At 35.5% G+C, this 27,334-nt stretch overlaps 1 protein-coding gene across 12 annotated transcripts in view; it reads left to right on the forward strand.

Annotated features, from left to right (window-relative positions):
- EXOC2 (exocyst complex component 2) overlaps positions 1-27,334 on the forward strand; it is a 237,385-nt gene that overhangs the window by 123,733 nt on the left and 86,318 nt on the right. For all 12 annotated transcript variants that reach the window (XR_002828487.1, XR_002828488.1, XM_023751403.1 and 9 more), the window contains 2 exons: positions 13,615-13,740; positions 18,451-18,575. Coding sequence is in view for 10 of the 12 variants with exons in the window: in XM_023751403.1 (XP_023607171.1) it covers positions 13,615-13,740; positions 18,451-18,575 (251 nt within the window). In the remaining 2 variants the exon portion in view is untranslated. The remainder of the gene's footprint in view (positions 1-13,614; positions 13,741-18,450; positions 18,576-27,334) is intronic.

Here is a 27,334-nt window from a genome sequence, read left to right on the forward strand (position 1 = left end):
GATTAAAGGAAAAGAATGATTAGTTAATTTTCTTGATATGTGTATCTGTGGTTTTTGTTTGTTTATTTGTTTACCCCTGCTTAGCTTTATACCCGAGTAACAGAACAGAAAATTCTTTAACTTTATGCCTATTGTTATGGTTGACTGGCAGTATTGACAAAGATTTGGTTTAGGGGGACCATTAAACTTTTGTAAGAAGCAACATGATGTACGAAATGATATTAGCCCTTGATGAAAGCTATTAAGTCCACTTGTTATTTTTTCCAAATATATGTTAAATCCTGCTATGTACCAGCCTCTATGCTAATATCGTATAAAACAGACATGGTCCCTGGAAGAAAGCATGTAATTAACCAAATACAAATGTTTGCCAAGTGATACAAAGAAAACATAATGGTACTATGAGGGAAGGGAACTGAGGAGAATGCTTTAGATGGCTGGTTTGGGAGGGTGTCTTAGAAAATGCTCCATGTTAGCTAAGAGCTGGAAGGATTTGAAGTAGCCTTTTGGGCCCACTCCAGCCTGAAAAAAGGACCAACCTTTGCAGCGACTCTGAGGTAAGTTTGAAGGAAGAAGTCACAGCTGCATTCACAAGCATTGAATGTCCTGAATGCTATGTGCCAGCCACTGTTGGGTGCTCAGGACACAGCAGTCTGTACAACAGACAAGAGCTTGGCTCACATGAGACTTCCAAAATAGCAAGGGAGAGGGACAGGGAAAGTGACTAGTAGAAGGCAGTGTGCTACTTTCTAAGCCTGGGAAGTTCCAAGTGCTGTAGTAGCACTTAGGAACAGCATTTGGTCCAGAATTTTGAGGTCACGAAGGGACATTCTAAGATTTAAAGAAAATGCCACATGTTTTGAGATCTGTGGGGTGTCTGTGTTGGCTGATTGAAATAGAGGTGGGGAAGAAGAAATAGATAAAAACCATTTCAGGAAAAGAAGGCTGCTGAATCCTATGTGGCTGGAGCTTAGAGCATGATTAGAGTGGCTCAAGTTAGGAGGCACTGGGTCCTGGGTGGACTTTTGTTAGCTGCTTCAGGGAATTTGAACTTGATCCAGAAGGTGTTGTAGGAGCCATTAACACGTTAAGCGCCCAGCCTGTTTTGTCTTCCGGATGGAAAGTATAGTGCCAGTCACCAGTGACTGACAGGGCGCTTAATGTGTTAAAGGTTCAAAACAAGGAAAAGACCCAATGAGGTTTATTTTTTAAGAGACGACTGTCTTCCATGTAGTGAATGGATGTAAGCCTGGAGCAGTGAAGCTGCTTAGAAGGCTGCTGTGGCAATTCAGGCATTTCGCCTGGCATGGAGGTGTGGATGTGGAGAAGGGATGGATTCCAGAGCTATGCAGAAACTGGAATACGACCTTGGCAGCTGGTTAGGATGATGGCACCATTTAGTTTAGGGAATCCTAGAGGGGAAAAATGATTTTTCCCTTCTGTTTGGGCATGAAGTGAAGATATTCAATAGATATTTAAAGAGTAAGTATTTGAATATGATCTTCATAAAGGTGGTTCCTGGGAGTTGATGCTTTAACCCACAAAAATTTAAAAAAGGAGCAAACTTAAGATAGAATCCTGAGGAGGGATATTTACAGGGCAACCTGCAAAGGAGAAGAAGAGGGTGTATTCAGAGAGCTAGGAGGGGAATGAGAACATAATGTCGCAAAAGCAAAGAGGAAAGGAGTGATCAGCAAGGATTTTAAAAGAATAAGATAAAGAGGTGTCCTGCAGATTTAGCACTGGTATTGTTGACCTTGACAAATGCAATGGCAGTGGACTGAGATGACAAATAGATTATATAAAAGAAAGCATAGTGATACTTCATAAGGTTTCCAGGAGTAAGTGAAGTAACATGAGAACAGTCCTGACACAGAAGGAAGTACAATGAAGAGGTCACAATTATTTCTTTATAGCACAGTTTTGACATGAGTTGGAGTATTTTCCAGCTGATTCTGTTCTTTTCTAGTTTGATTTTTAGGAAAACCCAAATATCTCTGTTTTGATGCCACATCAAAATTCCTGTTAATGTCATTAATTATTTTGTAGTTTTAGCAAGTAGAAATGACAACAGATGATATACATAGTCCATAGTCTTTGGATGTATTTAGAGGACCTTGCATATTTATCTATTCAATCTATTCTGTTAGGCAAGACTCTATACCAGGAATGGGGAATGTCCACAAAATCATTTGATCTGGCCCTACATTAGGGGTGAGTTAATTAAGTGTTTGATCAAATATAGCAGGCTAATTTTTAAGTTGATAATTTTGTATGGCCCTGGAATGATGATGTTATAAATATCTAAATGGCCATTGGCAGAAAAAAGGTATCCCATCCTTGCCTTGACTGCCCATCAGAATCCCCTTGGTGTTTTTACAAACTATCAATTTTTATCCTCCACCCCATTTCTACCAATTATAGTAGAACCTCTAGTAGTGGAGTTCAGGCATCAGTCTTTTATAAAGCTTCCAGATGATCCAGGTACAGCCAGGCTTGATAATTAGAACACCAGGGACTGGAAATACAGTAGTGAGCAAGACTGACATGACCTCTGACCTCTTGGACCTTGTAGTCTAGTGGGAAAGACATATCTTTTTAAAAATCATGTATTTATTACATAAATATAATTTTGAAAAGTGTTATGAAGTGGGGAGTACAGAATTCTACTCCAGTCTAGTAAGGGGGAGATCGAAGGAAGTTTTCTCAAGGAGGTGATATTTCCATTGAACCCAAATGACAAATAGAAATTATCCAGATAAAGAGGCATGGAGAAGTAGGTTTCAATAAATGACACCTCATTCCCCACTGCACTAAATACAGTGATGATATTCTTCAGATTACAAGCAAGTTACATGATCTGATAAAGGATTTTCCTGCTTATGCCTGTAAGAAACCATCTGTATAATTTGGTTATGAAAATATTTGAATTTCTGGGATGGGTGTATATTATGAGGGCAACATAGAGACTATTTCAGATTGGAAATTATACGTACTTTATTGTCATATCTGAAATACCTGATAACCAATGTTACACTGCCAAAGGTCTGAATTTTTCTTGAAGATAAATGGAGAGCGACTTTTACCTGATGATTCCTTCCATCATCTTAATGTTATGTTTTACTACATGTATTTATCCAGAAATGCTTAAAACCGTATTTCCGGAGAAAAAATGGCAGAGTCCTACTTTTCAATTTCATTCTGACCAAGCTTGTTGTAAAATTTGCTCATCACTTGTGAAATAATTAAAATAATGTAAAATAAATTGGACCCATTTGTTAGTGACAAGCTTTACCTAGTTATTTTCATAAGTTGGTCTTTTGATGAGGAAGTAAAAAATAAACAATCAGCCTGTTAAACTTACTCTACAAGTTTCATGATAAGACAATGTAAACCTTCTAAATTTGTTAGTCAGATGTTGACATTCAGAAGAACATGTTTACCTGTGCCCTCTTTTGTTGTCAGCAAACATTACCAATATAAACAACATGGCTGACCCTAATACATAGGAGCTTTGTTAATTGGAAGATTGGTGTACTCTTTTGAGCTTACATCAGAAGGGGTTTTATTATTTGATTTCGGAGAATTCCAAACATACTTAAAAGTAGAAAGGGTAATATAATAACCTCCTATGTTTCAACAATGATCAACTCATAGCCAATCTTATCTATACCCTTATTTGTTTTTATCCCTTCCATCATTCTGAATTGTTTTTGAAGCAGGTCACATTATTTCATCCATAATTATTTCAGTAAGTAATTTTGAAAAACTAACCAAAACACCATTATCATTATCTAAAATATTATCAACAAAAACAGATCCAGAGAGAGAGAGAACCATTGATCAGACTGTCAAACCTCAGAGGGAAGGTAGGGGAGGGTGGGGGAGAGATCAACCAAAGGACTTGTATACATTCATATAATCATAACCAATGGACACAGACACCAGTGGGGTGAGGGCATGAGTGGGAGGTTGGGGGGGCAAGGGAGGAATAAGGACACATATGTAATACCTTAATCAATAAAGAAAAAAATCAATTGAGTTCTTTATATTATCAAATATTCAGTTAATTTTCAAACTCTGAAGCAGTTTAGTATCTTCCGGACTTAAGTACATTAATACCATGGCTTTTTAACTGATAGTGCAAAGGCAAATGACATAAAATCTGGCATAGATGTAGACAGAACATGTGTTTCCTAGAATGGAAGAATTAGCCATCTGTAAAACATGTCCACTTTGGCCACTTTGCACTTAGATCCTTTTCTGATTGTCTTCATTAATGCATATGTGTCATTGGTTACTTGTTAGCTATTCAATAAACACTTATCTACATTTATACAGATGATGTAGTTACACTATGTAGTATAGGTATATGTGTAGAGGTATATGCAAATATAAAATATTTGCCTTAATGTTAAGTTTGCTGGGAATAAACACAGTTTTTCTTTTATATAATCTACAACCAGTTGTTCATGATGGACTCTTAATTGGTATTTATGAGTGTCCTAATTGTATATAATAAAAATGTAAGGTAATATGGGGGAAAGGCTCCTAAATATAATTTGGACTTTCTGTTGGACATCCTGTCATAATTATTACCTTTTAAATGTGGAAGAAACCTTGGAAATTATTCCCAACAGGTGTTCATTAGATGACTTTAGATCTATTTTTCATGTGAGGAAAGTATCTCAGAGAAGCCAGGTAACAACCCAGCTTCTTCATGTCCTGAGAAGCGACAGAAGTAGTGACTGGCTCAGATTTCTCCCCATCCTACCAGAGTGCACTCAGTGAGGGTAGGACAGCAAGTTCCACAAGACCTCTCTGTATTCTATTGTTGGAGAAAATATTTCCATCAAACAGGATATCTGAATTTGATGAACACGATGGTGACCAGGCCTACATTTCATCTAGCACTTCAGTGTTTTTATTCAGCTATTCTCAGGTGTGATTGGACTGTTAACGTTGGAGAAGAGAAATAGCTGTAATTTTCTAAGTGAATCCACTGGCAGAACAATGGTTAGGAATTGAGACACTCATGTGAGATCAATACAAACTTAAACAGGTGGACTGTAAATATTTCATCAGGAAAAGGGTTCTTTTTGTCTTTTTAGGTAAAGCTGATCTCTAAGTGTACATTTAATTAACATAAATGTTTTTTTGAGACTTGAAGTCTTTGTTGGTTTTGGGGGGAAATGTTAATTGAATTTAATCTTGTGGTCTTCAGAGAAAATTTCATGAGCAAAGATGGTGATAGATTTTCATAGACAACAGTCTTACATAAAAAAGCTACCTTTTCCAGGGAAGATTCTTTTATAAGGAGCATTTGTTAGCTGAGATAGATCATAAGGTTGATATTCTTATGAGCACCGAATTAGGTCTTTTTCTGGATTCCAGTTTTTATAGCAATAATGTATACTGAACTAAGAGGATGGCATCTTCCATATTAAAAACATTAGGACACAAGAACAGGGGATTACCATTGCACCTTCAACTCACTGTGCCATTTATCCCCAAATACTCCTCACTCCTCTTCCGTGGCCTACCTTTCTGTAGCCCAAGTGCGATCTGTTGCTTTTTCTAAAGGGAGACAAAGATAGGAAATAGAAATTGACATTTTAAACACTCATCTTGAAAGCTTAAATAGTAATAGAAGAGTTTGATTTTTTTCCAGCCTGAACCAGGTAACCATTTGCCTCTCTTCCTCTATATTCAGACCAATCCTATGTCCTGAATTTGTTGCACATGGAAAACTTTTACCACCTTATAAAAGTGTCATTTGTCCCTTAAAATTCCTGTGAAATAGATAAAAAATTAGACTAAGTCTTCAAGTTTCTTGCCAGGAAAGCCTTTGGTTAACCCCCTACTGACATTCCCAAATAGGACTTTTACAGGTAGACTTCAAAGGTGTTTTTTTCTTTGTTCTGAAAATGAGTTTAACTCTTAAAAATATATGTTGGTTATGTGTAATAATTGGAGGGAAAAGGTTTCAGCCTGCTCTCAGAGTAATTATTTCCTTCTTTTAGATATGTACTTAATTAGGACTTTCCATAGGACATAGTAGGATGGTGTGCGTTGGTGGACTTTAGAGTATGAGCAATAACTCATGTAAGCAAGAGATTCTTTTAAAATAGTCACACAATAGAAGGAAATGCATTTACATGTGGCTCAGGTTTTCTTTGCAAATTTACATACACTATGTCACACCTGAAAGATTTCTTCTAAATTATCCCAGTATTGATTTATTGTAGAAGAAAAATAATGAGAATATTTTAGAGGTTGGGCTAAATGCCTACTCTTCTAATTATTTCAAACACTGAGTAGATTATTAGATTAATTACTTGCTGAAATAAAAATGTTTGTTTACCCAATGACCTAAAAACATAAAAACGCTATGCATATTTTCAACTCAAAAGCTCATAAAATGCATTCATAAATTATATTTTACAACTTACGTATAATTTTGTGAATTTACACAGTACAACCACACTGCAATTTTTCTTGATATTTCTTGACCTTTAGGTACATAATTTATAGTTTGTTTTTAATTAGTGAGATATTAATAAATATAATTCTGGTATTTCCATAATGCAAAGTTAGGTAGACTTTTACTTTACACTAGATTAAATGTCAACCTCTGTTAGAAAACTGGCAGCAGATTCATTGAATTTTCTTTGAGACCATAAAAATATTTTCATGGTTAAAAAGACAGTAAAAGTGTGTTGTTATGCACATATTGAATTTTAATAAAATTACAATTTTTATTTTAAAGTTGGTATAATGAAATTGTACATTAGGAAGGTTTTTTCAATGAAGTTTATTTTCTGGAAATTTAAAAATAGTTCCTGTCCTGAATGTTTATCATAACAGTATGAATGCAGACTAATAGAATTGATTTTAAAAGAAAACAGGAAAGGCACACCTGCAGCAAGAACCAATATGGGACATTAATTTGATGTTTATTCTCCCTGCAACTAAATCTCTTCCAATGTAGATTCGGCAACCAAAGATTTATCTGCACCCTTGTTATTTTGCATGTTATGACCACAGAGTATTTTTTTTAATTGGCTTTAGACGTTGAAATGCTTTTAAGTGCTTTTAGTGGGATTTTATTTATTTGCTTTAAGATTTATAAGCTATGAGGTATATATAGGAGAAAGTAGATTAAGGAGAGAGAAGTAGAAGAAAAGTACCAGTTTATGATACAGTGGAAAACTCTTCCCAGCAAAGTGGTGGTCTGATTTTCCTTTACGTTTTGTCTTTTTTTTTTTTTCCCACAAAGAGAAAAAACCCAGGTGATACTCAGTTTGCCATGAATTAGATTTGCACTTAATTGTTTACCATTAGAATTTCTGTTGCATACTATTAGAAATTGTCATTGTTGTTTGTAAATAGTATAAGTTTATATAAGCAATTTTAATTATCTGAGTGCAGATCAGCAGGTTTTTACCATAATGATTATAGATGTGTTTTTTAATTTAATTTGAAAAACCAGTTTTAGCTTCCAAATTAAAACTAGTAATCAATGCTGGTAATTTAAGCAGTGTTTTTTTTTTAAAGGCAATAACCTAGGAGTTGATAATTTTTGAATACCACAGCATTCATTTTTAGATACTATATAATAGTAAAATAACAGCTGTTGAATATCATAGAAGAGAGTTGGATTAAGTTCTCTTCGCTTATTTCTACTATTTTATACTAGTCTATTCACCTAACAATGTGTGATCTATCTTTATCTTTGTTACATCAGACAGGCCAAACAGGCTTATGTCAAAAAGTCTTTTCAATTTGTTATCCTGGCAGCTGGTTCCCTTCTGCTGTCCTGGCTTACTGTATATCTGGAAGAAGATGTCTTATGGCTGGGAACCACATCGTGTCTAAATCACATCCCCTATCCTTAAGAGAAAAAAAAGAAAATTTGACAAGGAATGTCATGCACACATTGAATGCTAGCAATAACTGGTAATTTAAAATATTCACCATTACAAACATTTTAATTTTGTATTCTGTCATTTTGGTACTAATTCTATTACTTATATATTGTGAGCATGTTTTCTCTACTTAAATTTATATAATTACAAGAAAAATGTAGTACTAAAAACATAAGTAATTTTGTTCTGTTTATTGACCCATCCAGCTTTTACAGTTCTTGCTTAGATAGCCAATGTTAATGAATAAATACTTCTTCAAAGTTCACACCAGTAGTTTTGCTTTTAAAATAATTTTTCTTTTCTCAACTATTGTTGTGAATAATGTTATATCAGAATGGCTGCCTGGAACCTGTTAAGGGCAATTCTGACACCAGTGAAGTAAGGTATGTTAAATATGTCTCCCTTTGTTTAATTTGATTAAATTATCCCCTTTAAATTGAGGAAATGCTCCTATAGGAACTTTAAATATATATAGAAGCATAAGATCAAAAAGAACATTTTTATCTGTTGACACACGTCTAATTCATGAGGAATTTGTAATTCTGCCTTACTATACTCACCCCTGCCCCCCAGCTTTGGCATTGAAATTCTTCTGTGTGTTGTGCTTGAAAGGAATCCCATCCTGCCTGTGTCTGTGGAGGCTCCTGGCCCTGCGTGTTTGGTCAACAAGCAACAGTGGGTGGTCGTGCTGCACATGGGACAAGGGCCCGCTGTGCTCAGGAAAATGTGTTCAAAGGTGTTTAAGGGCAGTAAGGAAGTTAGCTGCCCTTCTGAGAGTCAGGGTTGTAGATCAGTGTTCCCCACACTATTGTTGCCTGTGAGAAAACTTGCAAGAGGCACGAAGGATGAGAAAAATACAGTGAATTTATTCACCTGGCTCCACATTTGCAGTCTTTCCTGAAGAACGGTCTCTTCTGCCCTTTATGTTATATAGGGTCTGTTAAAACAAATACTAACTGCTTTTCATTTAAAATAGGGAAAACTTGCACATCTTGAGTTGAAAGGATTTGACTGATACATGATAAGGTTTCCAGGAAGTCTGAGGGAATACGAGGTATAATAAGCATTTTCTATAAAGTCATCTTAAAGTCGTTAGGAGTTTTTGGTAAGAATCAGCGTTTTAATGTAAACACTTAAGTTTTTTAGATCTATTAGATTAGCATAAAGCTGAAAACTTTTTTATCTAGTAGAAATCTCTCAGTTGCAGGGGAAAAAATAGCAAATGTTTCAGTTTTTCAATAGCAAATTATAATAGATTATTAGTTTATTTTCTCTTAGAAAATAAAGCAGTTTAAACTTTTATTTCCACACTGCAGCTTTTATTCTTTTAATGAAGTGGTGGATTGTTTTATTAGCATTGTGAAGAAAATAACTTCTGCAACTTCTGAAAGAAATTTTCTGTTTTTCTCATATTAAAACAAAATGTATTATATCCAAAAATGATTTTTCTAATTTTTTTTTGTTTTTAATCTTTTCAATTAGTCCTGTATATTCATAATTAGGAAGAGTTTCTTTTAAGAATGCCGGTAGCATGTTATAGAAACTTTATTTAACTGGGGAATAAAAATATTGACCTCTTGATTGTCAGTAATTAAGAAGCTTAGTTTTTAAAAACTTTTAAGTGTTTAAAGGAGTTTTTCTTCGAAGATGCTTCTTCCAAGCATCTGTAGGTAAGATTCCTATCTTTTCTTTGATATATTGGTAAAATTGTAACTCAAACACTGGTTTGTGGAATTTAGAAGATAGAGCTACACCTGAAGGACATTCAGTTCTAGAATTTTGTTTATACAAATACTATAGTGATGGTTTCGTACTGTTGGGTGTGCTCCTATGTGCAGTTTTGTCTCTAAAGTAGTCTTTACCCTAAAGTTATTCCTCTCAGATAACTTTTGACAGGTTATAGCCAAGTAATTTCGATCTTAAAAGCACTTATTTATCTGAGTATATTTATTGGTTACTTTCCTTAGTGTCTTTGAAATATCTAACCTGTAAGATTCACAATGAAATTGTAAAATTCAGATAAAGGTTTCACTGTTATTTTTTTGTCGCCTTTAATATTTTCTTGATGTGCTTTTCTTTTAAGAATAAATTTTCCCATATGCCCTCTGTGTAGAGGCAGATTTTTTATACATTTAGATGACACCACTAATCAGTGTCCTAAATTGTAGCAATAGTGAGCAGAATAAGCATATTTTGTTCTCAGTGGTGATTTACAGTTTCAGAATTAAACTTCATATAATAGAATCAGAATTTTATAACTAAGAAGATACTTTAAAATATGCATGGTTTCAAGCCCTAATTTTTACAGGTGATAAAGCATAGGCCTATTATGACTCAAGCTAGCTGCAAAACCCCATACGAGTTGCATAGCCATGAGAATCTTGGGCAGAATTAAACCCTGCCCTAAGTTTCAAATACAGGGAACAATTAATGGTTAGTATTAGCACAAATGAAGGCAGAGAGGCTGTAATCCCATTTAGTAAAAGGCTTTTAAAAATGTTTCATCTAGGAAAAACATCATAGGAACATTTCATTTCTAGAGAAAATTTACTGTCAAGAAAATAATGATTTCTCATAAGTCATTAATGCAATATTAAGCTTGCAAAAGACAAAGTCAGATGCAGTTTTACAAATAGTTTAGTCTCTGTCACCTACAAAATGTCCCATTGCAAGCTAATATTGTAATGAAAAAACTGAAGTGTGTGTGTACAGTTGAATACTGTCCTCAGCTGGATCTCAAAGGTCTTCAGGGAAAATATACTGAGTAATAATGTTTTCAGTTGCATATGATCTGCACATAAATCAGAGCATGACATATGAAACTTGATAATTATTCTCCTTTTTAACCACATGTTTTGTATAAATATATATATTCTCTTAAACACATCAGTAGATATTGCTATGATATTGTGAGGTTAAACAGTCAAAAGAAAATAAAATGATTTATTGTAAGATTTTAAAACCTTTTGCTGATTTTATTACAGAAAATGTTTTCTTCATCTTTTTTTGTTCTTTTTAGTAATGCTTTGTTCTCATCAAAACCACTTCATATTTGTTCAGTCTTTTATGGGGTAGAAATTTAAAAGAAATCTCAGAATCCTCAAAGTTTTTTTATATACTTGCTTTCTGACTACTAAAATTTAAAATATTTTCATTAATTTTCTCTTCAAAGGATAATTCTGTTAATTTCCTGTAAAACAACTCATCGTAAGACCTTTATTTTTGACAGTAGAAGATGCAAAATGGTACAGAGTAAAACACATTTCTGAGTTAATGCCCACTGTTTGGTGTGCTGGGTGGGTGTGTGTTTGTGTGCAGTGCTGAAGCGCTCTCTTCTGGTCTCTCAGCAGAAACACATCTTGCAGATGTGTTCCAGATGTTCGTTAGTTCTCAGGGTAGACTACTGTTCTAGCTTCCTGCTGCTGTGACACACTTGCTGGTAATTCAACTTCACCAATTAATAAATTAGTTCATGTTATCTTTCTTTTCCTGATATCATAGAAAATTATGCTATGGTTTCTAATAGAAGAAAAGCATATTCTTAATACAGGGAAAGATAAATCAGTCTCTAACAGTTTAAGAATTCTAGTTACTTAAATTCAGCTACATAAATAACCTTAATCTTAAACTATTTAAATTAAAGTTGTAAATACATCAGTTATATAGAAAACCTTTTCTGAGGATTTACTTGAACAATGATAATTGTATTTTTTGTGAGAATGGTATATAGTGTACTTTTAGGAAACTAGGAAGTCTTTTCCTTTTTAATAAAAAATTTAAAGTCCTGAAACCTTCAAGAGTAACATTGTAACTTTTTAAATTAAAGCACTCTTCTTGCACCTTTTAATATGCATTTTTATATTCTATAAATTTTTATATAAATGTTGAATGTGATACTAAGTTCAAGCCCCTTTATACTTTGAGGGTGTTTCAAAAAATTGATATTTTGATATTAACTTCCTGAATTCTACTATGTGGTGACTATATGATTTCTTCTTTAATGTAGAAAGTATCAGTTATTTAAAAAGTATTTTTTTCTTGTTTGTATTTTTTTACTCTAAATTACATTAATTTTGTTTTCTTAATATTAAATTATACAAGTCTTCTTGTATTAGATATGTTTACCAAAGTAGAAATGCATATAAATAAAGCATTTAGCACAGAGTTGAAACACAATGGGTGTTCAATAAATTTCTATTTCTAAAAAACCTACCTGGTAAAATTTGTGAGGATAGTACTGTATTTGTATTGTATTGTAATTTCACATTGTATCATGTTAAGTGGCTCATGATAGGAGGAGCCCATGAAACAGTACACTTTTTACTGTATTTTATTTATTTATTGCTTTTTTTCCTGCCTCCACCAGAATTTAAATAAGTTGAGAGCAGGGGCCTATCTTTTTATTCATCATCTTATCCCCAGGGTCTGTATAGTTCCTGGTACATAGGAGATGTCTAATATATAACTGCACAGTGTTATTGAATAGCTAACATTACCAGTGGCATAAAATTATTATTTTATAAATGTGTTTTATCTTTTACACTGGAAAACAAATCTATAAGCTTTTAGTATTAACTTATAAAATAAGATAGGGTTTTTATTTGACTAATTTAGTATCAGTCACTCAGTATATATTGAGGGAGTTATTGCAGAAGGTCCAGTGACTAGACAGAGATATAATATTTAATCCTTATCCCTAAGAAGGTGGCAATGCTTCATGCAGTAGCATTTTAAAGGAAGAGGAATGAGTAAGTCTTTTTAGGTAGAGAGGATAGAAAATAAGGCAGAAAAATGTGGAATGCATTTTCATAGGCAGAATATTTAAGAGTTCTATGCATGGTAAATACTCTGTAAGTGTTTAGTGAATTCAGCTTGTTTTGAAGATGCTCAGCCAAAGAGCTCAGAGTAGGGAGCTCATAGGCACCTTTACATACATACTAAAAGGCAAATTTTAGCATTTTAAGTGAATGTCTTACTAACATATTTACCAACATGGGATTCCAATCCTAATAGCTCTTGATACCCAATTTAGAAAAAAGTGTTTCCTGGTTTTTAGGATAATTTGGTTTGGGATTCTGGGGATATTTTGGAATATTTATTCCCAGACAATAAAGATAATTTCTTGACAACAATGACGTTAGGCTTCTGGAATATTAGTAGTGTGGGGTGAAAAGGATCCAAACTAGTTTGGCTGCCATCAGGAATATAAACAAGGAAGCAAATTCCACATCCCAAAGAAAGAAAGAAATGGGATTAGGGGATTTAAATTTATGAGAGAAGCCAAAGATTTGTGTTATAAATCTGTTCCATTAAAAGTCAGACCTCTGTGACTTCCAAGTGCCAAGTCGTTTTTCAAAAAGTGATTTCTCCTGCTGATGTTAATGTTCCTAGAACATCTCTCTCCCCAGTTTTACTGAACATTCACTCTAAAATGATATATAAGTTTCACTCCATGATTTGTTACATTTCTCTGTCAAGCCAAAGTAATGGATTGGATCCTCCAAATCTATCATGGTGAGAATGATTTTAAAAAGCTACTTGGAGGAGATGTTTTTTTATTTTACTTAGTAAATCCTTTATTTAAAAGAGTGAAAAAGTGAGCAAGAAATAACTCAGAGAAGCAGTTCTTTAAATCAACTAAATATGAACACATAGAACCTAAAGGAATGTTCCCTCTCCCTTCCAGGTACCGCAGGCCTGCACAGTCCCATGGTGGATCTGGATAGCGATGTTCGTCCCTCAGTGTTGGCCCATCTTAGTCAGACAGCATCACTGAAGCGGGGCAGCAGCTTTCAGTCTGGTCGAGATGACAGTAAGTATATCTCTCTATGCCCACTTTGCCTTTTAAATTGCTACTTGTTTAATTTAAAACATTTTTCTCTTGGAAATTTCTATAACTAGTTCTGTTACTATTTCTAAATATTATCAACTATTGTCTCTTCTACTTATTAAGTAACTACCCAGTAATTACATTGTACATTAAATACATGCCATTTGATTTCTTAGTAAGTCATTCGCCACAGTTCAGTATTTATTCAACATATTTAATTAAAAGTATAGTTTTATATTTTCTGTGGTTTAATTTTTTAAAATATGCCACAGAAAAAATTCTGTGAGAATTTCAAGGTTAATTTTGCAACAAAAGTAATTTCTGTTGTCAGTACAGAGAAAGACATATTTTCAATGAATTTTAAACTTTTGTTTGGAAAGGACTTATTATTAATCATAAATTATTTGCTATTTTTTTCATAAGATAAGGTATCTCAAATTATAACCATGTTACATTTTTTAATTTTGTAATGTTGATATTTACCTATTGTTTATTTACTTATATAAAATACATTGATTATAATGTAGTGGTGTGCCAATTAGACGCTGTTAATCACTAGTATTTCTAACCTCAATAATAGAAATTAAAAAATCCAAACAGAATAATAAAAATACCTTCCTTTATATTAAATTCAAATGCCTCTAAAATTTATTTGGAAGTATTTCATATTATTCTTACAAGTATTGAAGTAGGGAATTTTTTTTTAACATTTCATTAATAAATTTAAATAAATGGCCATTATAAGAACACCTTAAAATTAGATGATTCACTTACACTAAATGAAGGGCTTCTATTTGATATTCATTCTTCTTATCCTGTGTGCATTCTCCACCCTGTGCACCAAACAATTGGAGAAGAGAACTGTTTGCTTCTGCCTGCTGTGCTATAATGTGGCCCTGTAAACATGTAGACCTACAGCCTGACCTTGGAGTGCAGCCCACCAGTTTTTAAAAAAATCCTTCCTTTTCATGTCTACACACTTTACCTCACTCCTTCTCTGTTAATGTCATTCACACCACCAGTTGATATACTAACAGGCTTAAATAAATTAGAAATTATACTTGAGACTGACTATAATGAATTACATCACCTTGAACGGTTCAAATTTATCCTGCCTGGGTTTTGTCAAGCTTCTTGGATCTATTTTATCAAATCCTGGAAATTTTTGTCAAATTTTAAAAAATTTTGGTTGTAATTTCCTCAAATGTTTTTCTGTCTGCTTCCTTTTCTGAAACTCCAGTTATGTGTATGTTAGGACAGTAGATTACCCTATAGATCACTCAGGCTCTGTCCCTCACTCCCCATCTGTGTTTCTTTATAGTGTCAGTTGCTAAACTTTCAACTACTTTAATCTTTTATCTGCAGTGTCTTAACCTAAAAAATGTCACATACTGTATTTTTCATCTTTAGAAGTTCCATTTGGTTCTTTTAACTATCTTCCCTTTCATTATTTTCATTTAATATTTTAATATTGCCATTACTGGATAATTCTGTCATCTCCACTATTTCTGGATCTATTATTATTGAGTAGTTTTTCTTCTGGTTTCTGGTCGTGGTTCACATTTCCTTGCCTTTCGGCATGGCTAATCGTTTCAGTTTTTTTATTGTTTCCCAGACTCTGTGACTATCTAATGTTGAGTGTCAGGGTTTTGTTGCCTTGCTTTAAAGAATGCTGGACTTGGTTTTACCAGTTGCTTACAGTAAGTTTGACCCATTCAAGGCCTGCCGTAAGTTGCTAGAGCAAGTCTAGAGTTACCTTCATTCTAGGGAAACTTCAGCTCTACTACTGAGGTATGATCTCTTGGATCGCCACTGAATGAACCAAGTAATTAATGAGGATTGTTCCTTCAGGCTAAGAGCTCTGGGAATCTTGATCTTACACTATGTATGCATGACCTAATACTCAATAAAGACTTAAGATGACTCTTATGCAGATTTTTGGAGCTTGGTTTTTCTACTTTGCATAATTCTTCCCTGCATTTCCCATTCACCTCCTTGAAATTCATCTTTCCAACTCAGAAAGGCCACTGAGCTTTGTTTAGGTTACTCATCCCTTTACCTTGTCTAGAAATTGCCTGCAGGCAGAAAGCCAGGGCAAATGTGGACTCACCACCCGTTTCCCTTTTCTGTTGTTCAGTGTCTCAAAACAGTTGTTTATAAATCCACCCCCCCCTCCATTTTCTAGTTGTTTATGACGGCAGGTTAAACTCCTGTCACATTACCATTAGGACTGTCCATGTAATTGTAGGAGGCCTGCGCTGTTTAGTATTCCTGGTGAGCATCATGGACAGACCTCAGGGTGCAGCTACAGAATTAGCACACAGTGACAATCAGTAAAAGTTTGCCGGTTGAACAAGTACAGGTTTACAGTGTGCCCTAAGGAAGGAGCCATGCCTTTCCCATATGTGACAACAGAATATATAAAGCATTCCCAACAACTCTTAACATAGACCAAAGACTAACATGCCCAATAAATAAAGAGACTCTACAGGCCACAAAAAGGCAGTTTGAATGGCTCTTAAGCATATCTGAGTAGGTACTCAACTTCAGTCATAATAAAAACTGAAAAGGCATTGTAACACTACAGTGAGATGCTGGCTTCGCAAAAACCACCAGTGTTTATGGTTTTGGGTTTTATGTGTTCTATTTGTTCATTGCTAAGGTTATAAGGAAGCTGTAACTTGCATGTGTTTCTTATGGGTGTGTAACTAGTCCCCAGAGTGGTCAATGTAATAATACCTATCGAAACTACAACTCTGTGTACCCTTGAACCCAGCAGTTCCTTTTCTGAGAATGTATTCTATACTTATGCAGACAGTCCCCTAGTTAATGATGGTTCAACTAAACAATATTTCAACGTTACGATGGTATGAGAGCAGTACACATTCAGTAGAAACCATATTTCGAATTTTGAATTTTGGCTTTTTTCCCTGGGCTAGCAATGTGCAGTCTGATACTGTCTTGTGATGCTTGGCAACAGGGTGAGCTGCAGCGCCCAGTCATCCAGGCAGTCATGAGAGTAAACAACCAACACTACAATATACCATGTTGCCAGCATTTTGTTTTGTTTTTTGGATATTGGCTTCTGAGCACGTTTCACGTAGGTGAGACTAAGTTTTAACATTTGTTAGGTTAGGTGTATTTAATGCATTTTCGACTTACGATATCTTCAACTTAAAATGGGTTTAAGGGGATGTAACCCCATCGTAAGTTAAGGAGCATCTGTGCTTGCACATATGCCTAAATGATGAGGTATACCTTACTGGTTGAAACATTAATGTTAACTGGGAAAGATTTGGAACAGTCCTGTCCAGTAGGAGGGGACTTACTAGTAGTACTTAGTAAATTATGATACTTCCAGAATATGAACTACTATGTAACGGGGGGAGGGGGGAGAGGATATAGAAGAATCTAGGATTCACTGTTAAATGAAAAAAAGCTTTGTTTTTAGTATGCTTTCACTTGGGTGGGGGGAGAATACATATTTCTGTTTGCCTTTGTATATAAAAGACATTTCAGAAAGAATCACAAAAAAACTAGTAACAGTGATTTCTTATGGCTGGAGTTGTGAACTGGACAATGGGGGACAAGGGTAGGTGGTAGACTTCACTGTATACCTTTTAACGTTTCTCGCCATATATTGTCTATTTAGAAAATTGTTAAATATTGGAAAATAAATAAAATCCACCCTTCTCCTACTAGAATAGCATCGATAATAACAAACCACAAAACACTTTGCCTGGGAGTATTTTGAAAGCAAGCCAGTAGTTGATGGAGGATGAAAGTTCCCTTTCTTAACCTGCTTTGAAGTTGCTGAGTAAAAGTTAGAAGTTGACTCCAGAAGCGCTCCTCATCATTGTTGTGAAATTGGACAGTGAAAATGCCTCTGTCTTGCTCCTGTTGGAGGCTCAGAAGCAGAACCCCAGGCCCAGGGAACAGGGTGTGGAGGGAAAAAGAAACAGGCAAGAGCGTGATATAGAAAGATGGGAGAGACTGGGAAGTGATTAATGCTCACTAAATTACTACTACTTTACTTTTTATTCCCACAGACTTACCCTTCCCATAAGAAATCTATAAGACCTTATTCCCCACTTACTATAATCATCACGTTAAATTATATGTAAACCAAGAGGCTTCAACATTTTTATATTTGCTTGCATGTCTTTGTTATGGGAGGAGTTATTAATTACATGATTGTGTTTGAATGTGCTCCTTTGTGATGATTTGACTTCTTACTGAATTTTCACTACATAGGGTGTCTGGTGGCATTCTAATAAGTTGATATTAGCTTCAAATTTAAATATTGGTTGTGGGCCAGCCCTGCCTTTGCCTTACTTTGCTGTTTAAAAGCATGACTTTTTAAAGAGAAATATAACATCCCAAAGACAACAAGGTTGAAAAGCCAAAGCAACTTCCTCTGTGAAGTCCTCCCTGTTGTGTCCTCCTGACCTGCATGTCCTTCCCCTGCCTGCCATGCCCCATGAGAAAGCAGGGACCTCTGCGGAGAGTGTGCTGTCTGTGCTGGCAGGCGGTTGTGGTGTGACAGAAGAATAAAATATTGGTCTTTCAGCATATTAAAGCTCTGCAGCCAAAGTGGAGCACATTTTTAGATGCGGAGTGGAAGTATGTTTAAACAGATTTTTATTCCTGTTTCAAAAGTATAGTCATGGTATTTTATTCTTTCCCCCTTAGCATGGAGATACAAATCTCCCCACCGGGTAGCATTTGTTGAAAAATTGACCAAGCTTGTTTTAAGTCAGCTGCCTAATTTCTGGAAACTCTGGATTTCATATGTTAATGGAAGCCTTTTCAGTGAGGTATGTATACAAATATGACAATTGATGAAGGCGAGTCATTGTGAATTTCTAGTCTGAAAAATTTTAGATTCTGAAGTGACTTGTTTTGTTTTTAATCCTTACCAGAGGATATTTTTTTTCCATCGCTTATTAGGAGGTTTGGGGGAGGGAAAGAGAGAGACAGAGAGAAACATTGATGTGAGAGAGACACATCAATCGGTTACCTCCCACACACACCCTGACCAGGGCTGGGATCAAACCTGAAACCCAGATACGTGCCCTTGATCTAGAATTGAACCCGAGAACCTTCAGTGCGCAGGCTGATGCTCCAACCATTTAGCACACCAACCAGGGCCTGAAGTGACGTTTTTTAAAACCTTAAGGGCCCAATACCTATAATAACTATTGTCAAATATTTTAAGATTAATTAAAAGCACTGTAAAGCTCCAATACTTAATAGCTGTATAATTTTGAACAAGTTAATTGTTCTGGGACTCAGTGTCCTCAACTATAAAAAGAAAATATTGAGCGTATCTATTTCAAAAGGTGATTATGATGATTAAATGAGATATTCAATTAAAGAAAAAAAGAAAATTTGAAATATTTTCAAGGATTCTGAAATAAGTATAGTGTTGGGCAAAACTATGGGTGAAATTATTGTGCAGCGGACTATGAACATATGATAAAGATAAAATGCTTTTACAGCTTGCACACAGGTTCGAAATAATTCATATAATTAAGTGATTTCCTAGTTGGAAAGAATTTAAAGATTTTTGTTAGCCCCCAATATGGTCATTCTGCAGAAATTGTTATATTTTCTCAAGTCACATATTTACTTAGTTTCTTAATCATAACATAATTGGTAGCATAGAAGTTATGATTTCTATGTATAGCACCTGGAACTTAGATTTATCAATCTAAAGCAGGGGTGGAGAACCTTTTTTCTGCCAATAGCCATTTGGATATTTAGAACATCATTCGTTTAATATAATTCACTTAATATAAATTTATGTTCCTATGAAAAGCTCCTAGATTTATTAAATTTCAAGTCCCACCTTGCAGGGCCAGACCAAATGATTTCATGGACCTTATACGGCAGGCAGGCTGGAGGTTCCCACCCCTGCTCTATATTCTCACTGCAAGTGCCCAATGAATGGGCCCTAGGTCCTGGAATATACACTGTAATGCCCTTTGCCTCCAGCTGCTAGGAAAACCCCACTTGTCACACATGCAGAAGGCAGTTCTGGTTTCTTGTCTCCAGAGAGAACTCTTTTATAGCCCTGAGAGCTGGGGATATAGGGATCCTCCTGATGGTAAAGCTATTTCCTGCTTCTTTTGCACTTGCTCCCACTGTGGCTGCTAAGCTGAGCACAGGTTTGGGTTTCTTTCCCTCTCCCACAGTGGGGGTAGCTTCACCGCTCACATAATGCCATAGCTTCCTCTCTTAATCTGCTCCCTCTCGAACTCAGATTGCTTATATAAGGATTAGAAAGGTTAGGCGCTGCTATATCAGTGCTATGGGCAAATAGTGTTCGAATTTTTTCTTATGGAACACTAGTGTTGAATGAGAAACACCCAGTATTTATCACATATTAATTGCGACCTTAGCAATAACTTTACTTCTCTGTGCCCACTCCACAGGGCTGGCTTGAGAATTGAATGAGTTAGCAGAAATTATGTACTTATTACAGTATCTGGAAAATAAATAAGAATTTGCTCTTATTATTTGGAATAAAAATTTATCTAAAAGTCATTGTCCTGGTATATAATAGGTATTCAGTGAACAAAGTTTAATAGCATTTAAGAAATACTGGACTGATGAACTGCTAGGTTAGTATTGAATAATGTCAAGATAGGTGAACTCATCTGAAGAATTATTTCCTTAGGAAATGGATTTTAAACCTAGTTTTTTTTTTCCCAGCCAAGTGTTTTTTTCTTCCAATTGGATCAGTTCCAATAGGTCAGGGTTGGGAAACCTTTTTTCTACAAAGAGCCATTTGGGTATTTATAACATCATTCTCAGGTTATACAAAATTGTCAACTTAAAAGTTAGCCTGCTATATTTGGTCAAACATTTAATTAATTCATCTCTAATGCCTTGGCAGGGCCAAACCAAATGATTTCTCAGGCCGGATGTTCCCCACCCCTGCTATAGGTGGACCACACATCCACAGAAGTTGCCTTATTCTGGTTGTTTTTAGAGTTTGTAAAATTCCCACATATTTTTGTCCTGAGATATTTTAGGGAAGGGAATACATTTTTCTTCCTTATAGGTTATACCTAGTTGTGAAATAAATAAGCTACTTCTGAACTCAAGAACATTAGTACTGAAAAAATGGTTTTAATTAGTTGTATTGAGTTGGATATGCTTATGGTATTTCTACCTATTCATATTTATAAAATGTTCTTAAAAGTTTATAGTAATTATTAAATACTAGAGGCCCAATGCATGAAATTCATGCAAGGTGCTCGGCCCTTGCAGCCCCGGCTTAGTCAGGAAGGTCGTCCAGAAGGACTTCCAGTCTCATTGGCATATTACTCTTTTATTATTATAGATAATTTATCTACAAATTTGGGCATGTTTTTAAACTACTCTCTATTAAAAAGCTAGAAAGACACCAAAGGGCAGTAGAAAGGGATGGATGAGTTAGGAAAGTGTCTATCATTTCAGTCTGTGAGTGAGATCTAGAAACTTAATAAAATTAAAATTGGGAAGAGTTCTGGGCTTTTAATAGTTGCTATTTAATCTCATAAAAGAAAGCACTGTAATATTGAAAAAACTCAATTTACTTGAAAATTCTTATTTTCTTGTTATAGAACTATTTTGTTTTATTAAGAGCCCATCCGTTGAAGATTTAGATGGAGTTTTCAACAGTTTAAAAAATAGTCAGTTCTTCAAACCAGTCAAGCCCATGTGAAGTAACTTATGTGAATCAAAACAGTGAAATCTAGCCGTTGGTCTCACCACAAAGTAGTTTTGGTCTGTGTGTGCAGGAAAGAGTTAAGGTTTTTAGTTAACGAAATGGTTAATAGTAGGTTAAGATCTCATCTTTAGATATATTTTAAAGACAGTGTATTTTGGGGTGAAAAATTATAAAGCATCCAAATAATTTTTAAATAGTGGGAATCAGAATTTTTAAAAGTTTAATAATTTATAGTAAATAGCACTTTATGTTCTAAAATTGGATTAAAAAATAAAACAAACCTTACAAAATTCAGTATATTGGAGGTGTTTAATTCATTAGATTAAAACAATAAGTTATTTTTTTAATTAACAGTTGCAAAAGGTATGTCTTATAACTAATTCCCCTATCCCTTCCATTTTTCATATATTTGGAGACAGGTTCTTGAGGTTTATAAAATTATTCTGTGCAGTAGATGGCATCATGCATTCATTAGCACATGTTTGGTGGACAAAATTGTTTGGGCAAAATTTAGCCTTAATTCTAGTATGATGTATTTTAATAATTGATTCTCATTTTTTTCTTTGATTTGAAACTATTTCAGAAAGGACTATGAAATAATCTTCCCATTGAACAAGCCCACTATGTGAAAAGTTCAGTCTTAGGTACTATAGCATATACAACTAGAAAAGACACCATTTGACAGTCAAGATACTTAACAATTTAATACTGGTATGACCCTTCATAGAGACAAGTGAAACCTTACTTTCAGAGTTCCATCCCTTCCTCCACCGCACACTAACTGAGGTTGGTATTAGGGTTCAGAGACACAGAACCAATACCCTATATCAACCGTATATATCAAAAGAAAGAGACTTTGAGGAATTTGCTCATATGATTATGGAGGTTAACAAGTCCCACTATCTGCTGCAGTCAGCAAGCTGAAGACTAAGGAGAGCCCACTGTGTAGTTTCTATTCGAGGGCTAGCAGGCTTGAGACCCGGGGATTGCCAATGTTTCCGTTCCAGTCTGGGGGCTGGAAAAGGCCAGTGTCCCAGCTCATGCAGTCAAGCTATAAGATTCCCCCCTTACTTTGGTCTTTTTGTTCTATTCAGGCCTTCCACTGATTGGATGAGACCCACACTGAGGAAGGCAAGCTGCTTCCTTCAGCCTACGAATTCAAATATTAATCTCACCCAGAGACACCCTCACAGACACACCCAGAGTAATGTGTAACCAAATTTCTGGGTCCCCATGGCCCAGTCAGGTTGACACAAAGAATTAACCATCACTAAATCCTTAACATAGATTTCCCAGTACATCGCAGTAGGTGCTGGATTCCTCAGCAACATCTGAATTCCATATCTAAAACAGTCCTCCCAACTCCCAGGAGTCACACAAAATTCTTAAACCTCTGGTTCTCCCTTTTGTTGTCATCTTAAGACTCCAGGAGATGCATTGGGTCTGATGGACATTTCAGGAACATATCACAGGGTTATGCCCCATGCACTTTCAAAGGGTCAGTCTTCCAAGTGGCAACTCAGGACTTCAGGTGTTCTAAAGGCCTTTCGATGAACCCAGTAATATTCAGGGCCATCCTGCTTTCTGATATGTATTCCAGGATGTTTTGAAGAACCCTAACCCTTGGTGATACTTCATTCAGCAAATATTTATTGAATGCCCTTAATAGCCTCTATGTGCCAGGTATTGAAACACACACATACATGTACACATATAATACACAATTTTAATATACATACATACAATATGAGTAAAATAGTGACCAATGTAAATGTGACCTCTCTCCTCCATCCTAAATTTTTGTAACATCTATAATAGAAACAAATAGAGTCTTAAGTTAAAGAACATGCGATGATATGGAGATCAAGGAAGGTCTCTGAGGAGATGATATTGAAACTGAAACTTCAAACATGAGGAGGAAACAGCCTCACAAAGGATCAGGGGAAGAATGCACAGAGAGAGCAGCACACACAAAACTGAGGACAGGAGCTTGGCAAAAGAAAGTCACAGCATCCAGAGTATACTCAACAGTGGGCGAGTTTACCAAGAGAAGCAAGAGCTGAGGTAGAGGAGCTGGCAGGGTAAAGAGTTTGTATTCTAGGTGCTGTGGGAAGCCATGGAAAAACATTAAGTGGTGGAGTTACCTGACCAAGTTTTTCAATTTTAAAAGGACCACTCTGGTTGCCTTCTCAAGAATGAGTTGGCAGGGCCAGAAGTCAAGGTGGGGATGCTCTTGAGGCCATCCAGCCAGGAAACAGTGGTTGTATTAAGGTTTTGTTGGTAAAGTTGAAAAGAAAATTACAGATTTTATTTGTATTTTGGAAGTAGGGTTAACTGGACTTACTGATGGATCACATGAGGTTGACGAGGACAGGGATTCAGATACAGCTCCCACAGGCTCCCAAGTGAATAGGTATGCCGTTTGTATAGTCAGAAAGATTTGAGAAAGAACATACCTGGAGGAAAATATCAGTTTTTTATTTTAATGTTTTGCATTTGAAATTCCTGTGATTTATTCAAATAGGAAATCAGAAATTCAAATTGTCAGAAGAAAGATTTGGGCTATATATATAAATTTGAAAGTGTGAGATATAATCTATAATGATAAAAGCATAATATGCTAATTAGACCGGACGTCCTTCCAGACAAAGCTGGGGCTGCGAGGGAAGCCTGGGTCCTGGATGCCAGAGGGAAGCCGGTGCTGGCAGCTGGGGGAAGGAAGGCCTACTCTTGCACGAATTTCATGCATCAGGCCTCTAGTTTATAATAAATATCTATTTGGTCTTCATCCTGGCAAAGAGCTCTTAAAACCCTTGGAATTTCTGAAGTGAGGACTAATAAAGGTATCTTTTGTTATGTTATTGAGGTGGCTTAGGTCCCCACCTAAGGATGAGGTACTCATTGCCCAGACACCAACCATGTGATTAGATGGTTGGAACTTTCACCCCAGACCTCCTAAGTAGGTGGAGACTGAGCTTAATCACCTGTGGCCAGTGATCAACAGAGCTTTCATAAAACCCCAAAAGGAAGGGTTCAGAGAGCTTCAGGTTGGTGAACACATGGAGATTCTGGGAGTGTGGCCTGCTCAGAGAGGGCATGGAAGCTCTGCATCCTTTCTCCATACCTTGCCCTGTGCATCATTTTCATCTGTCTGTTTCTGAGTTATATTCTTTTATAGTAACTGGTTGTCTAATAAGTATCACATTTATCTGAGTTCTCTGAGACATCCTAACAAATTATTGGAACCAAGGAGGGGTTAGTAGGAACCTCTAGTCTGTACCCAGTCAGTTGCAGTCAGTTGACAACTTGGGCTTATGATTGGCATCTGAAGTGTGTGTGTGTGTGTGTGTGTGTGTGTGTGTGTGTGTGTGTGTGTGTTGGGGAGAGGGTAAGTCTTATAGAACTGAACTGTTAACTGTGGAATATGACTCCAGGTAGGGTCAGAATTGAATTGAATTATAGGACACACAGCTGGGATCTGGAGAATTGTTTGTTGGTGTGGGGAACCTCTTATATCTCCCTCCCACACACACATTGGAGTTTGGTGCAGAGCCCAAAATAGGAAGGCATTATATAGAAATGATATTTGAAGCTATGAGAATAAATTAGTGAGAGAGTATAAAGGAAAAAGAATAAGTGCTTAAAACCAAAACCTGATAAAAACTCAGCATTTAGAGAATAATTCTTTATTAGCTCAGCAAGCAGGGACCATGTGTCTGCTTTTCCACACCTGGGCCACTCTTTCACCAAGTAGTGTTTTGAATCAGAGCATCACACTGACAGAAACAGAAAGTAGGCTAACAGACAACAGGGCCATTTGGACTTACCTGAGTGGTCATGACTCAGATGGAAGTCACTCTTTATATCTCTCCTTTCTCACTGAAACACTCAGTGGAATGACTGGGTTCAGTCACTTCTGCCTCAGAAGCCTGTAACTAAGCTATCCACAGGGATCCTTTGTGCACCTCCTTTAGCCTGAGACACTGTCATTGCTTCCCTGGGTTAGCACAGCACTCTTCTAGCTGCTCATGCTCCTACCTCTATCCCTCCAGTCACTTCTCATTGTAGCTATAGGGTACTTCAGTTACATCTCATTTGCCTTAAAAATAAAGGGACAAGCCCTGATTGGTTTGGCTCAGTGGATAGAGCGTTGGCCTGCGGACTGAAGGGTTCCAGGTTCAATTCCAGTCAAGGGCATGTACCTTGGTTGCCGGCACATCCCCAGTGGGGGGCGTGCAGGAGGCAGCTGATCAATGTTTCTCTCGCATCAATGTTTCTGACTCTCTATCCCTCTCCTTTCCTCTCTGTAATAAATCAATAAAATATATTTTAAAAAATAAGGGAAAAAAACATCAATTTCTGAGTTAAATCTCAGTATACAAAAAATTTTGAGTGTTGTTTGACAATGACCTTAGGAATTTGTTTATTGAATTATTACTGAAGTAAATAAATTTGGGGTTTAGTTTTTCTCAAAAACTAAAGTTCAGTTATTTCAAAGTAAAAGTGCATTTCTACAAAGAAAAATGATAAAAGCTGCATATTTTAATATACAATTTTAAATTAAGTGTAAATCAGAGTTTAAAGAGTTGTATATCTGTGTATATTGACCACTTTTTATCAAGTATGTCTGATATTTTTGTTGAAAACATTTGCAGTCCTTACTCTTCTTTCATGTATTCATGTTGGTAATGTTCATTATATAAACCAACTCTATACACTATGTTTCTAGCTTATATATAAAATATATATAACATTACTTATGTTTTAAAATTAAGTTCAAGTCAATATAATCATTTGTAATGCAATTATTCTTAGCATGAAAGTACTTTGACTTGTCTTTAACCAATAATACATGAATGCTTTAACTTTAAAGGATAACTTTTGCATATGTTAATGAGATATGAGAATTTTCTTTTACATTATACCATTTTTTGTTACTACTTCTTTATTTGGAAAGTTTCCAATGCCTGCCCTTCAAAGGCATTTTATATAATAATATTTAGTTATTAGAAACTTTGGTAATGAAAAGTTAACTGAAATCCAATTGAATAGATTTCTCTTGAACCAATGCAATGTAGTCATCTACACATTAAGGAGAAGAGAAATATGAGACAAAATAATGGCTCTTAGTAAACAGGTAAAAAATTAATTTTAGAATAGATTTTCTACTAAGGTAAACTGTAAAACCTCTGAAGAAGAGCAATGCTTTGTAATTTTTTAAAAAATAAAATGTCAGATATAATACTTCATAAATATTTGTCAAGGGAATGGAATGGATGTCCTGAGATTACTAGATATTAATCCAGAGTTTACTCTTTCTTTTATTTCCACCCTAGTCAGTGAGAAATGATTTAGAAAATGTTATCATAGGTATGATACTTTTAGGTTTAGGCATATACATTTTTTAAATATATTTTTATTAATTTAGTAGAGGAAGGGAGAGGGAGAAAGAGAGAGAAACATCAAAGATGAGAGAGAATCATCAATTGGCTGCCTCCTGCATGCCTTCCACTGGGGATCGAGCCCGCAACCCTGGGCATTTGCCCTCACCGGGAATCAAACTGTAACCTGATTCATAGGTAGGTGCTCAATCATGGAGTGTGCTGGTCAGACTAAGCATATAAAATTTTTAATGAAAATGACATGAAATTTTTCTATAAAAAAGGTAGTCTCAGTTAATACTTAGGTTCATTTATGGGAATTGTACTTAAATGTTTTAGGAAGATGAAAAACTTCTTCTTGTAATAAAAATGGCTTTCTGATTAGTTACTCTTTAATCAGAAATTTAGATTATTTCTTATACATTCCTTTTAAACAAATAATCATACTAGAGGCCCAGTGCACGACATTCGTGCA

This window comes from Myotis lucifugus, unplaced genomic scaffold, assembly GCF_000147115.1.
Source record: "Myotis lucifugus unplaced genomic scaffold, Myoluc2.0 scaffold_21, whole genome shotgun sequence".
NCBI classification, from domain to species: domain Eukaryota; kingdom Metazoa; phylum Chordata; class Mammalia; order Chiroptera; family Vespertilionidae; genus Myotis; species Myotis lucifugus.